Source organism: Hemibagrus wyckioides, linkage group LG03 (genome assembly GCF_019097595.1).
Source record: "Hemibagrus wyckioides isolate EC202008001 linkage group LG03, SWU_Hwy_1.0, whole genome shotgun sequence".
Taxonomy (NCBI): domain Eukaryota; kingdom Metazoa; phylum Chordata; class Actinopteri; order Siluriformes; family Bagridae; genus Hemibagrus; species Hemibagrus wyckioides.
In genome coordinates, this window is record NC_080712.1 from 20,042,578 (window position 1) to 20,057,284 (window position 14,707).

At 40.3% G+C, this 14,707-nt stretch overlaps 1 protein-coding gene across 4 annotated transcripts in view; it reads left to right on the top strand.

Annotated features, from left to right (window-relative positions):
• Positions 1-13,558, top strand: part of dlg5a (discs, large homolog 5a (Drosophila)) — a 38,458-nt gene extending 24,900 nt beyond the window's left edge. For 2 of the 4 annotated variants that reach the window (XM_058383517.1, XM_058383526.1), the window contains exons 16-33: positions 7-843; positions 1,003-1,123; positions 1,454-1,598; positions 2,588-2,712; positions 2,830-2,919; positions 3,110-3,272; positions 4,663-4,825; positions 4,933-5,066; positions 5,139-5,303; positions 5,438-5,621; positions 6,233-6,381; positions 6,833-7,003; positions 7,154-7,350; positions 7,582-7,746; positions 8,043-8,170; positions 9,031-9,140; positions 11,386-11,495; positions 11,601-13,558. In XM_058383517.1, the coding sequence (XP_058239500.1) occupies positions 7-843; positions 1,003-1,123; positions 1,454-1,598; positions 2,588-2,712; positions 2,830-2,919; positions 3,110-3,272; positions 4,663-4,825; positions 4,933-5,066; positions 5,139-5,303; positions 5,438-5,621; positions 6,233-6,381; positions 6,833-7,003; positions 7,154-7,350; positions 7,582-7,746; positions 8,043-8,170; positions 9,031-9,140; positions 11,386-11,495; positions 11,601-11,704 (3,261 nt within the window). In that variant the 3' untranslated portion in view covers positions 11,705-13,558. The remainder of the gene's footprint in view (positions 1-6; positions 844-1,002; positions 1,124-1,453; positions 1,599-2,587; positions 2,713-2,829; positions 2,920-3,109; positions 3,273-4,662; positions 4,826-4,932; positions 5,067-5,138; positions 5,304-5,437; positions 5,622-6,232; positions 6,382-6,832; positions 7,004-7,153; positions 7,351-7,581; positions 7,747-8,042; positions 8,171-9,030; positions 9,141-11,385; positions 11,496-11,600) is intronic. The other 2 variants (XM_058383534.1, XM_058383542.1) reach the window with 1 other exon arrangement.
• Positions 13,559-14,707: the final 1,149 nt, after the last annotated feature.

The following is a 14,707-nucleotide window of genomic DNA, read 5'->3' on the forward strand; positions in this document are numbered from 1 at the left end:
GATCAGTTCTTTCCCCAGAGCACATCAGGCCACAACATCTTCGAGAGTCTGAGGGAGGCAGAGAAATGCAACGGCAGAATTCACATGTCAGAGGTTCACTCTCGTAACAGCCGGAACCTGAAGCACAATAGCTCCACCCAGACAGACATTTACAGTGGTGAAGCAGGTGGTGAAAGGAGGAAGCAGAGGGCTGACTCTGAGGAGAGGAAGCCCTTCTCTCCCTCTACTCTGCACCCCAGCACCTTGTGTGCCCGTTATGGTCCCAGCGCCTTCCAGGAGATTTGCTACACTCGTTCTGAGTCAGTAGGGCCTGAATGCAGCAGCTTGGAGCCAGTGCCTGACACCAAGCACAGTGGTGGCACCTGGCCCAAAATGGTGGTTGGAGTTCCCATGACAGCAGAAAGCCCAGCCCAGCTGTCCATTTACAAATCGCCCAAGCAAAGGAAGTCTATTTTTGATGCAGACACCTTCAAAAGGCCAGATACACCTTCCAAAATGGAATACCTAACCAGCCATTCTCCACAGCCTTCCAAAACAGACACAATGGCCACACCCCCGACTCCACCGACACGCAGCGATTCTTTCAAGTTCAAGCCGAAGCAGCAGGGCAGCTCGGCCTCAGACTCCACCATTACTGAGAGCCAACAGGAAGAGTGTAACGGGAATTTGTGCTTCACGGAGGTTGCGCATGAGGGCAGGGCGCTCAGCTCTAGGAAGTCATGTGAAGAGGACATTGGGCGCACACGGCTTGATGAGCCTGAGGTCAAGCGGCCACGTCCCAAATCAGCCCCGGCTCTCAGGCGCAGGATGACCCCTCAGTCCATCGCCCTACACAGCTTTCAGGTAAATTTGGAAGCTTCATTAAACACCCACCTAGAGATTGAGGTGTGCGGGGTTGTTGGGGTACACATCTGATCTACCGATAATTTGGTGTGCATGTTTCTTTGTATAGTTTTCAGTCAAATGTTTTATGTTTCTTGCATTGCTGTGTGTGTTGAACAGAGCCACTCTAATGACGGGGACAGTTTAGACCAGAGGGATGTGTTGCGCTCATCTCCTAGCCGCCCTTACAGACACAGTGTAGGGTTTGTTCCCACACTCTATAATGGAACCCTGCCACCCAGTAAGTCTGTTGCAGTGAATCCACTTCATTTACTGCATACAATATTCCTGCAAAAAATAAAAACAATTTAATATCATATTTATCATTTGGTCAGGGCAGCTGATTTCCATAAGTTCAGCATCATTTTGTTCATGTGTTGTGTGTAGCAGTTTGTGTTACATTCAGGCCTGCTCAAGGAGTCTGCAAATAAACCATAATATTAATTGTCCACTTAACCATGACTTTAGATCCTAACATTAGATCCTGAAATAGGCAGAAATGCACAGAACAGGCAATAAAGAACAAGTGTTTGTTTTCCTTATTGAAATATATTCTTGGTCTTCACTCCAGACTCGGTACATCGAGGTCTGTCTCCATGCACAGCAGTGACAGCTGTTATGAGGAACCCTGTTTACACTGTCCGCAGTCACAGAGTGCACACCAGTAACTGTCCCTCCGTCATCAACCAGATCTGCCATCAGCATACACATCCCAGGTATTGTAAGGATTACACATGCTGTATTTTTGTTGGTGTCACGCAAGACTATGCAGAGTGCTCTGGAGGCCTGTGGTTAATTTTCAGAACATGGCAGAATTGTATTTGATGTTGGCTTGGTTGAATGGAAATATTGGTCATCATCCAAATTTTAAGCAGTTTTCAAGAAAAAAATCTTAGAACGATCACAAAAATCACAAGAGAAGTTAAGTGTTAATAGCCCCCTCTTGTGGACAGCTTTCTCAAATAAGCAGTCCAGCTCTTATAACTAGGCTGGCTTTGGGTCACCCAGCACTAGTCTAATATATTTCTTAGGAATGTGTGGACACAGCACACATAATCATATTAATGTTAATAAATAACCTCTCGCCTTTCATTGCAGAATGTAAGAATGCTTCAACGGCATTAACGTTAGTTAAGTTAAAGTAGCCTTTATTTGTCACATACATTACTGCACAGTGAAATTCTTTCTTCACATATCTCATCCTTGGGGGTTGGGGCCAGAGCACAGGGTCAGCCATGATACAGCACCCCTGGAGCAGGGGGGGTTGAGGCCCCAGGGCCCAGCAGTGGCAGCTTGGCAGTGCTGGGGCTTGAACCCTGATCTTCCAGTCAACAACCCAGAGTCTTAACCACTTGAGCTACCACTGCCTTCATAAGTGCTTTAAAAGTAATTCATATTTACAAGCATACAATTGTGAGCTAAGTATTAAACAGTGCATTAAAAAGTATCACTTTCTTAACTCCAGAATTTAAATTGTATAGAGTAGGTCACAAAACGGTTCAGATTACGCAATGGCCATGTTATAATCTTAAAAAGATGTAAATGTTCTGCAGCCCTCAATGCTGAAATGACTTGTTCACATTTGACTCTTTTATTTCTTCTCACTCTGTGTGTGATTTTCTCTCTCTCTCTCTCTCTCTCTCTCTCGCATGCTTGCTTGTGTTCTCTCTCTCACTCTCCATCTGTCTCTGTGTCTGTGTCTCAGTCCACAACATCAAGGTCGTCTGAGTCTGGACCTTAGCCAGAAGCGTTCTGCTGAGTACTCGGAGTCCTCCCGCAGCAGCCAAACCTCTCATGGCACCAACTCACTGCCGTCCAGTGCCAGACTTGGTCAGTCTCCACTTTGCCTTCCTCTCATCTTTCACCATCTGGGTAGTCTTTGGACATAGTTCATGCATTTTCATTCATAGTGTTGCATGTGCCTGAGTGGTTCTGCATGCTTTGCAGGTTCATCGAGTAATGTGCAGTATCGCACAGAAAGGATAAAAATCCCTCCCACGCCGCGGTATCCACGCTCAATGCTGGGCTCTGACAGAGGTATGCATCTCCACACATATTAATGGTCTTTTGAAGAGAGCTTTATTAACATTTCACAATATTCAGACCTCTTTGTTAATTGCTATTACAGCCAAATTTCATGTAATAAATGGAAGATTATCATTAGCTTTGTTATTTTGGTGCTTCATGTTAACAGGCTAGTTGTGTTGACCGTGTCTCTGTGTGTTAGGGTCTCTGTCGCATTCAGAGTGCAGCAGTCCCAGTCTCATCACACCTCCCATGTCTCCACTTAATCTTGAGACGTCCTCGTTTGCTTCCAGCCAGTCCCAGAACTCCATCTCCACACGGATCTCCGTCAGTCCCGTACCCACGGGAGACCACAGGAAAGACAGGTACAGCCCTCCCATCAATTCAAATGCACTGTTGCCCAGCAACAGCTCACTTTTGTATGTCTAATGTATGTCTAGCTCTCTGTTCAGTGCACTCAAGCACTTGCCCAGCAACAGCTCTCTCAGAAACCTGATCAGAATGTGTGGATAGAAACTTTTTTTCTCTCTCTCTCTTTTTCTAAGGTTAGTTCAAAAGGTGATCATAATTTCAAGCCATTTCCTTCCATTGCCTGTTTAATTCCTTTATGATGTTTTTAACATCTCTGTCTGCATTCATCTGTTTAAATTTGTCTTCCTTCAGTCTGAGTCTCTCTGCTTCTTTGTAGATTTTCACACAGTGTCTCTTCTGCCTCTGTTCTTTGCTTCCTATGAATCTTTCAGATCTCTGTACCGTAACAGATCATTTCTGAGAATCCCTCTGGCTGCTAGGCCTAGGTTCTCCTCTCTCAGGAGCCTGAGGTTTGTTTCTTGTCAGTCATGCACAGGGAATGTTTGATTGACCTTCTTCTTCTTTGCAATAAAGACCTGCATTCTGTATTACTGGCTGTGGAAATCCCTGCTTGTGTATGGTATAGATAGAATGGAAGTGGGTTGACTGAAGTGAACATAAGTTTTTTTTTAAAGGCTTGATATAAATAGGTTGATTAGGTTTGAATAAAAGTGATTTTTATTTGTAATATAAAGGTTTTCCTTATTAAATCTGTACATAAATTGTGGTGCATATTACTGATCTTTGTCCATTTATAATAATTAAAGAAATGCATTTTTCTCCTTGTTCAACTTTTATTCAGGGCAAATTATTTACATGCGGGTGTTTTTGAGTTGATAGTCCCCACCTTTCTGGATCTTTTCTTATATCCTTCTTGATTTGTTCGTGTTGCTCTACATCCCTGTAACTATAGTGCTGTGTATGTAGTCTGCTTAATGCGCTATCCCTCTATGCCAGTTGCATGAAGATGCGCACTGGTTATGTGTCTGTCAAGGAAGACAATGTGGACCATTTTCTATGGGACAGCGTTTCCCAACTCCAGTCACTCCTACACAGCTCAATTTGCTGTTTTTCTTACTGTCAAAAACGCCTGAAATCGGCATGTTGTCCTCACTTGAGTTGCCTGAGCTGAAGCCAAGATAGTGCATAGTTACAGTACATGGCAGTACGTCAAACAACACTCCATTTCTTATTAAGTGTACCTTTTATAATAATGCCTGAGATCATAGTATATACATATTATACACTGGAATGTTAGGGTACAGGGCAGACCATTAGATCACCACACTTGGGCACGCTGAGGATTATCGGACACTTAGCACGACTGGGGTCGGTATTCACTGTTCTAATGGGAAGAACTGATATGTGATGGTGACACTGTTGTAATATCTGTGCTCTGAAAAGGCCGTATCTGGAGGAGCCGAGGAATGTGATTGTGCATAAAGGCGCCGAACCTTTGGGCATCTCCATCGTCAGTGGTGAGAATGGCGGTATCTTTGTATCCAAGGTGACTGGAGGCAGCATTGCTCACCAGGCAGGCCTGGAGTATGGAGACCAGCTACTTGAGGTCAGTGTTATGGATAATATAGAAATTATTCATCAGTATTTTACTTCTGATTTTTTGTGGTTTGGTTGTAGCTGTTTGGTAATGTTCCTGTCTGTAATCTTTCTTAGTATAATGGGATAAACCTGCGTAATGCCACTGAGCAGCAGGCGCGTCTGGTCATAGGTCAGCAGTGTGACACCATCACGATCATGGCACAGTACAACCCACACATGTACCAGCTGGGCAACCACTCCCGCTCCAGGTATGCATCATGAAACTGGCTTTATTACGGTAGCATTTGGACACGGATTTAAGTCATATCTTTTTGCTGTAGTTCTCGGATGGAGCCAGTGAGCAGCCAATCCACTCCTCAGGGCAGCGGCGCAACTACACCAGATAACCACTCAACCATAGACACGCTCAGTGAGCAGGATGAAGGAACCCTCACTCCGTCATCCAAACAGACCACACCTACCACCAGCCCACACAGCTTCATCAGGTATGGTGTTTCACAATCCGGGCAAACACACAAAGACCATGGCCAAACCAAAACATGGCTATAATGTTTTAAAAAGTACTATGTAATGTACACAAATATCAAGCAAATATATATTTTTCATGCTCTGGTCTCAGAATGTCATCGGAAAACGGTAAAAAGGTTCCAGAGCCGCGAGTGGTGTCTGTGAGAAAGACTCAGGTGGAGCTCGGTGTTCAGATTTGTGGGGGAAATCTCTGTGGGATTTTTGTGGAGAATCTAGAGGAGGACAGTCCTGCTAAGTTGGCAGATGTCCTATTGCCTGGAGACATGATCTTGGAGGTGAGTTGTCCATGTTCTTAGGGACTTGTATAGTTTCGTATAGTGCAAATTTTTGCATATTCTCAGGAAAATATAAAGAGGACACGGTGACCTAGAGGCTTAAAGATATTTGTCAAAACTACTATTATTGACTTTATTTTTATATGAATTGCACCAAATTGCTCTTATTTTTTCTCTGGGCAGTGGTTGTGCTGATTAACAGTGAGTGAAAGATTGACTCATTCTTCCTCTCTGAGACTGCTTTGTTCTGCTTCTGTTCCAATATCAGTGCAACTCCAGGCCTTTCTGTTGTTCAGCATTGATCTTCTGTTCCTGTCCACTCTTATTGAACTTGAGTAATCTTTCTGAGGAAGGAAAGGGAATTGCTAACATCCTGTCACAGTCGCCTTTAGCCCTCTGACAAATGAGTGGGGCATGCTCTGCAGCTCATACTCATCCAGACAAAGCATCTCCTCTAGCAGCACATTCACTTTTGCCAAAGATGGAAACTGATTATAGGGCACATAATATTATACAAGATGGTTTTCATTGAAATGTTTTAAGAGAGCTTTTCACATGTATGGTGTTTTTATTCCTTTGTCTGAGCGTGTGTCACTGTTCTGTTTGTTCAGTATAACTCAATGGTTATGAAGAGTAAGACCGCAGAAGAAGCTTACCTGGAGATGCTCAAGCCATCAGAAATTGTCACATTGAAAGTCCAGCAGCGCTTGGATGAGTTTAACCAGGTTAAAGGTACTGCAGGAGATGGATTTTACATCAGGTACTGTGAGCCATTGTCACTTAGGCATATTTAATTTTTACTATTCACAAAAGTCTGATGATTAATGGACTGGTCTAAATATGGTTACAAATGTTGAAGCTCTGTAAAAGAAAGCTCATAATTTCTTTCACTATATATAAGGTAGAAATCGCGTCCCCTATGAATCTGTATGTAAGTGTTAGCCATATGTTGAATGTAATAGTGTATCTATTAATGAAAAGGGATTGATTCTGAGGTGGTAATAAAGAGAACAGCAGTTCAGAAAAACATCGGTTTGTTTTTATAAATGAGAGTTTTTATAGTGTAGGCGTTGCAGGCCTATGTTTACTTTTTTTGGTATACTTTAAACAATTTCCATCTATCAGTATTACCTGACTGTGCAGGGAGGCTAAAAGCTGATACACTTTGACATAACAGTCACACATTCTCTTTGTATTTCTCTTTCTCTCAGAGCACTTTATGACCGATTGGCTGAGACAGAACAGGATCTTAACTTTAAGAAGGATGACATTCTCTATGTGGACGACACACTACCCAGTGGCAACTTCGGCACCTGGATGGCCTGGCAACTTGATGAAAATGCACAAAAGATGCAAAGGGGTCAAATTCCCAGTAAATACATGTCAGTGAAGCCATAATATTTCGTTTAATACATCTGACTATCCTGCATTTAGAATGTGCTGCGGTAGGGCATGTGGGCATAATAGAGTATTCATTTTATTGGGGTTGTTTTTAATTGCCTTTGAACCGGGTCATTTTCAATGTGTTACAGGATGGATCAGGAGTTCTATCGTAGACACAGCATGACTGAATTGAAGGATGAGACAGGTTCGAGTAAAACGCTCTCTGCAGCAGCACGCAGATCTTTCTTTCGCAGGAAACAGAAGCACAAACGCAGCAGCTCCAAAGATGGCAAAGACCTACTAGCTCTGGATGCCATTAGTACAGACTCCATCCCGTTTTTAGAAGGTAAGATGATGTCCAGTACACACAGGATTATTGTAGTGATGGGTTTTAGCTTGTGTTGTTAGTATGATGTGAGTCTAGAAGGTGAATAATCAAGGAAACCTCCAATAGTTCAATAAATAAATATTATAAAGCTATTATAAAGTAATCAATTAGTTGATTTTTATGAAGTTTGGCTGAAGTATACATTTTTTCTACTTCAGCCCTAAGTTTCCAGCTTCATGTAATGTGTAGTGTTTTGTGATGTTTGGTTAGACTGCGTGAGCCTTGCCTATCAGCGAGTGCAGAAGGTGGACTGCACGTCTCCCAGGCCAGTGCTGCTGCTCGGGCCTCTGGTGGACCCGGTTAAAGACATGCTCGTGAAAGAGTCTCCGGGGAAATTCAGCAGATGTGTACTCGGTGAGTTGACACTGGTACACTCTAACTCACAATATTGCTGTATGTGGCCCGATTCATTGTATGCTGCTGTATCATGCTGGTGCTCATTTTGGGATGTTTACATGGATTTGGTTATATTCAAAAAGTTAAAGGTTTTTCTGTTTTTTCTGTAGCTTTACTCAAAAGTTCTTTAAATCGACTTATTTTCTCCGCCTCATATCTATAATGTTGATATTGTTAATAAGCATGCAGTGTTACTCATTGGTTGTGAGTAAAAGCTTTTTAAACTTTTGGACTTTTCTTCGGTGGTGATTCAGAGGTAATGAAGGCATCTCAGCAAGCCATTGAGCGAGGGGTGAAGGATTGCCTTTTCATTGACTACAAACGAAGGAGCGGCCACTTCGATGTCACAACTGTTGCTTCCATCAAAGAGATCACAGATAAGGTCTGTCCTGTTTTCAATTAATATCAGTGAGACCCAAAAGACCCAAAAGCAAATTTTCAAATTTGGTTAGGTTTGCCAAAGGTCTACTAAAAAGTTTCCAAAGTATCTTTTCAGATCTTTCTCCATGCATGAACATACTGTATAGTCACAAATATTTTTGGCTATGCAAAATGGGCATGAATATTATGTAAATTGCATTGATTATAGGATTATTATAATACATATGATTCTTCTGGTTGTCGATCATGATGCAGATACTTTTTTATGTTCAAATATGATAATAATATTGACCTACAATTCACAGCTTATAGACTAGATGGTTCAAAGCAGTTGCACAAGTAACACTATGCCTCGATGCAGATTTCTTTGTGACATGACATTTCTGAGATTTCTTTGTGACATTCTTTGTTTATTCCATGAACAATTTTATTCTGATATTTGAAAGTCTTTGTCTATATGTCACTGGAACCACAGTCATTGTTTTCATTTCTGAAAACACCATTCTGACATTTAATATATAGATTTGTACTTTCTGCTGATTCTTACCCTCATGAAGCATTTTTAGGAACACTTCTAATACTTTGTAGGGCCTCAGGCTCAGATCTTAATGGATACCACAAAATTTTCTAAACATTCCTTTGAAATTTCATGCTTAAATGAAATCTCCCGTTCTACCGTATCCCAAAGATGTCCTGTATTGGATTCAGATCCAGTGACTAGGCATGTCACTGACGAACTCTGAACTCATTTTCATGTTCATGAAACCACCTTGAGACAATTTGTTCATGTGTTTGTAACCATTTATCGTTCATGTATCTTTACACTGAAGTTGCTCTTTGCTCTGTTATTCTCTTTCTCAGGACTGCCACTGCTTGCTCGACATTGCACCCCATGCCATCGAAAGGCTTCACAGCGTTCACATATATCCAATTGTTATTTTCATTCGCTACAAAAATGCAAAGCAAATAAAGTAAGTGTCCAAATCCTTTCCCATATAAGCCTCTTTTATGTTTGATAATAGACTACAAATAACTACTGGTAGCATTAGGATTGCTGTTTTGTCCATCTTTGGTGTTTCTACAGTCTCCACAAATTAATGATTTGCCCGAATGCCGCTCAAAGCTTGTTGGCCTGACTTATCCCTGGCAGACACTCAGCCGCTCTTCAGAGACCAGGGCTCTCATTTAACAATGTGCATGAATAGATTTTGTATGTAAATTACGTATACTCATATTTCCGTGTACGTTTCTATACAGGTTTATAGGCATGTGTCTGAGATGTTTCTGTGCACAGAATGTGATTTATTTTTGTGTGTGAGGATGTGGGTATATATATATGTAGTATATATGTAGATATATGTAGTACTCCTACTACAAGCTGCTCATGGGGAGCCCCTGATTCACTTATTGTCAATAATGCCCGCATAACTGGGAGTACTTGCTGACTTTTTGCCATTAAAACCATGACTTTAAACTACTTAAAACCATGTGAGGATTAGTGACACAGAAGTAAAATCAGAAATAAGACCCATTTTAAAAAATTGATTGGGATGACTGATTTTTTTCTTGCCTTAAGATTTGGCACACAGCCTTGTGCAGAGAACAGTTTTTTTTTTTTTTTATTAAGAACTGCCGCAATATTTTTTTTTTTGCTGAGAGTGGCTTATCAATCGATTTTGTTTGTCCAGTGCAATATTAGATGATATTTGCCATCAATTTGCCACACTTTTCAAGAGGTGTGATCTGTGCCTAACTTGGTTGTTGGTACCAGGCTGCTTTGAATATTTCAGAAATTGCTGATTTCACCCCCAACAGTATCTAAAAAAACATTGAGTGAGCTGTGGGTGGAAGCACACTGAGGTCAGAAGAAATTGGCCAAATTGGTCTGAGTTGCCAGAAAGGAGACTGCATCTCATATTATCACTCTCATATTATTACAACTGCGGTGAGCAGAAAAAACATCTTAGCATGCACAAAATTTTAAACCTTGAGGTGGATGGTCTATAATAGAAGATCCTGTATCTGCATGATTTAGGTGTCCAGTCTTGTCCAGAAGGGGCCGGTGTGGGTGCAGGTTTTCATTCCAACCAAGCAGAAACCACACCTGAGTCTATCTCAAAGCCAAGATCAACTGATTAAACAGTGTAGCTTCTGCTTGGCTGGAATGAAAACCTTCACCCACACCACCCCTTTGCAGATAAACTTGGAAGCTTGGTTTTAATGCATTGTTAAGCTGCTGCCGTTGGTTGATTTGATTAATTCATCAATGAGCAGGTGTACAGATGTTCCTGTTAAAGTCACTGGTGTGTGCATGTCGGCAGAAATGCCACTGCCATTGCAAATTTTCCAAATATAATTGGTGTAAGAAATCACACACACACACTGCCATACAATCAGTCTTATAAAGGGACAGTTTTTAATAATATGTACCTTTTTGGGTGAGAGCCATTTAGAATGTGTGGGATTTCTTATCACTCACTACATACAACTGCATTCACACATGTAATTAAATGGCAATTTTCTCATGCATACTGGTGGTACTTAAGCACAGAATCGGAAAATGTTCTATGCATGCTTTGATAAATGAGACCCCCGGAGTCATTTTGTGAAATAGAGAGCTTTCTGTAAGGTGGACCGCAGCAGTTCACCCTACTTGGCTGACTGAACTGAAAGCTGCTGCTCTTAAGCAGATGGTTATTATCTGAGCTCCAGTTTTCTGTGAAAGATATATAGCACGTTTTAAAGCAAAGTCTGTGTGTGTGGGGAGGGGTGACAGATGCTTTCTAGACTGTGCACAGTAATGTTTTACAGTAATTTCAAGTAAATGAAGAGAATGGGAGCTGACCGTGTCTCTTAGTATATGTTTTACTGCTTCACACTCTGCATGTAGAACTGAACAGAGCCCAGTAGTGCCGAATAAGTGTGGCTTTAAATTTCATTATATTCATGTGAAGAGTGACACAGATAACTAATGATGAAATTATCCCAGTAGAGCACCAGAAATTGATGGAATCCCAGGAGCCATTAAAGCCATGCCTCCTGTTAGGATCCTCGTCATCCTTGACATGCTCAGGATCACTAACTAGATCACCAAATGAGTACAGCATTTAGCCACACTGTTTTTGAAGCTAGCAGTACTAATGCCTAGTATTCTTAACTGTATATAGTTAGAATCATGTCAGTACATGATGCGCTCTTTTCGTGTGCTTCGTATAGAGAACTGAAAGATCCGGTGTATCTGCGGGATAAAGTTTCTCAAAAACATTCCAAGGAGCAGTTTGAGGTTGCACAGAAGATTGAGCAAGAGTACAGCAAATTCTTCACAGGTTTGGATATGGATTTAGCTCTTTTATTTCCTTTTGTAGTGATTGTTCTGCTCAACAATGCAAGTAATCGTAAACCTAGGAACTGATGAAGCTTTCTTTTTGCAGGTATTGTCCAAGGAGGCATGTTGCCCTACATTTGCACTCAGATCGTGACTATAGTGGATCAGGAGCAGAGTAAAGTCCTGTGGACTCCGCTGGGCTCGCCTTAGGTGGCTGAGCCAGTCCTCTCCACTTACTGCCTCACACACACCTGAGCTTACAAACACTATGCTTTTACACTCGCACTACACATAAAGGTACACTACAGCGAGCAGTGCATTTTTTTTTTTTTCTTTTATTATTCCTTTATGTTTAATTGTAACTTTTTTTATGTTTAATTGTAACATTTTATGTGTAACTGTAATGGAGCCTCTTATTTGTGTGTGTGAGAGAGTGGTTGATTGTGTGTGTGTGTGTGTGCTCGCAAATGCAGGATTATAGCACTGAAGTTTTCAATGTTTTCCTTTGGTCTTCCTGACGGACATCCAACAATTAGTAATGCTGCATCTAAAACACTTGTTTACAGATGAGTCAGTCCGTGAATTGTTATTTAATGTCTGCTTGAATGTCCCACTGATCTTAATGAAGTCATATCCCAAGTCACCTCTCGCTACTCCAAACCCAAATTAAGCCCTCTATCCCAACCCCCCGATATACCAAAATGACACGCATGTGTGTATGTGTTTTCTTCATCAGTAAGGGGACTGAAAATTCATTGTAGATAACGATTAAGCTTCGGCAAGCTTGTTGATGTAAACGTTATGGTTTTGGGGTTGAAGTGAAACAGCATCATACGGGCCAAATGGAAGTGCCTTTGGAGATCTCCTGAGCGTATGACAATGGCATATTGGAAGTCTGGTGTTTGAAACTCCTCCGATTGCACTCCAGGGCTAGACAGACCACTGTGGTTACATTCTCCTAGAGGAAAATATGTTTAAAAGAGAACATGAAATCTAACACTAATACAGTTCTGAAGTAGAGGCACTCACTTAACCTGTATGTATGCAAACTTGTCCAAATATATAGATCTATCTATCTATATATATATATATATATATATATATATATATATATATATATATATATATATATATATATATATATATATATATATATATATATATAAAAACATATAAAAATATATTAAATGTATTTTGACTAGGCAATTGGCCTAGGGGAGTGCAGCAGGTGTCCAGTCAGGTCTTAGCAGATATAAGCATGTTCCTTTTTGTATGTTTTTTGTTTGTTCGTTTGTGTTTGTTTGTTTGTCACTTTTATATGTACCCACTGAGAAACACCATGGAAGGAAGAGATGCAGGGTAAATATAATTGGGTCTCTTATGCTAAATCTGTTTAAATGTTAGTAATTTTTCATGTATATTTAAGTTTTTTTTGTTTTGTTTTGTTTTTAATTCACCAGGCACAGTTGCATACTTTATCCAGACCAGTAATCCCAGCAATTAATGTTGTGCCAAAATTCAACGTGTCCATTTTCTTTTATTTTTGTTTTGCACTTGCAATATTATGGACCCTAAACAATAGCTGTTCTTAGGTTTCCAGTAGAGGTTAAAAATAGGTACTATACTTATTACTTTTGTGATTTAATATTAATTTGTGTATCGCTCATGTTCCATACATTTCATTAATTGCCTCTATTCTTATATTAGAAGAGAACCATTGCATTATTTACACTCTCATTTAAAAAAAAAAAAAAAGGGATTTCTTATTGCACAGTTGTCTCAAAGGAAAATCAGTCCCAGTCTTGTCTATTGGGTTGAAATTAGACTTTTTGTTTCACGTGCTATTCATATCTAGGTGTTTTTTTGTTTTGTTTTTTCCTAAATAAGTAGCATATGGTTTTAAATGAGAGGGATTCAGCCAATACAATTTTGTTTTAAGAAGAATGACTAGATGACAGGTACTGTTATTGATCTGGATTTTCAATATTACAAAGAATGTGATTTGTATGAAATAATGTTAAACAAATTAACATGAGAATAAAAGTCATTTTCTGTATCACACTATATTATCAAACAGATCCGGGTGTTTAGAAGGTGTTTCCATGCTGCTGTGAACTAACAAGTCTTGACATCTTGTAGATTGACAGGTGATTTTCATTTTAATACTTTTAAGTGGCTTCATTGTTATGATGGTGGAGGTACAGGAAGACTTAGAGGAAAAAAATGAGGTATTCATTTTTGGAATTGAGATTTAAAACACCTTTGGGGCTTAGTAGGAAGACCTGCCAGACTGATGTATATTTTAACCATATTTGTCTTAAGAAATTTACCCCAAAGAATTTACTTTTTGATGTTTTGCTTTTAGGAAATTTATACAGGACTTTCCCAACTCTAGTCCAGAAGAACCCCACTACTCTGCAGACATTTTCATCACTTCCAACACACACTAGGTCAAGTCCATCAAATTGAGTCAGCTTAAATTAATAATTAACAAATATTTTCTTTTGACTCACTCTAATCATTGTGAGAGCGAGAAACAGAACGGCTAATGCCGTTTCAGTAGGTTGTGTGTTGAGACAGAATAGCCTTCAAATACACTATATTGCCAAAGGTTTTGGGACGAGCCTCCAAACCACTGAATTCAGGGGTTAGTTCCAGTGAAAGGAACTCTTAATGCTTCAGCGTACCGAGACAATTTGGAAGGGTGTCCCAAAACTTTTGGTAATTTAGTGTATTTCCGGTCACGCGTTGCCCTAGCCCGAAGGCAACCTCTCAACTCTAGTATAATGAATAATTTTTTAATACCATTTTAAACTGTTTCTCATTCTCAGTATAATTTTGATGTTTGTCAGATGGTTCAAAAGCTGTACATTTTATTGGTCTCGATATTAACACAATTTATTCTTCATAGAACAGCAACTCAAATCTTGTCTTTATTTCTGTTTAAACAGATGACTTTTCACAATTTACCTGATGTATCCCAACAAAGTATGTTTGCTGTCAGTGTATGCAGTAGTGAGACTGCTGTTGAATATTCCAGTACCAAATTAGCAGACCTCATCTAAAGAGCTGTAGGCACCTGCCCTAAGCTTCTTGTTTACCTTATTTGGCCTCTAACTACTGCTGCATATAAATGTCCTATATGTGCTATGTTGGCACTCTACAAGTCACTTTGCCCTCCTGATGGGTTATCTGTTTCGACAGCTGCCACCA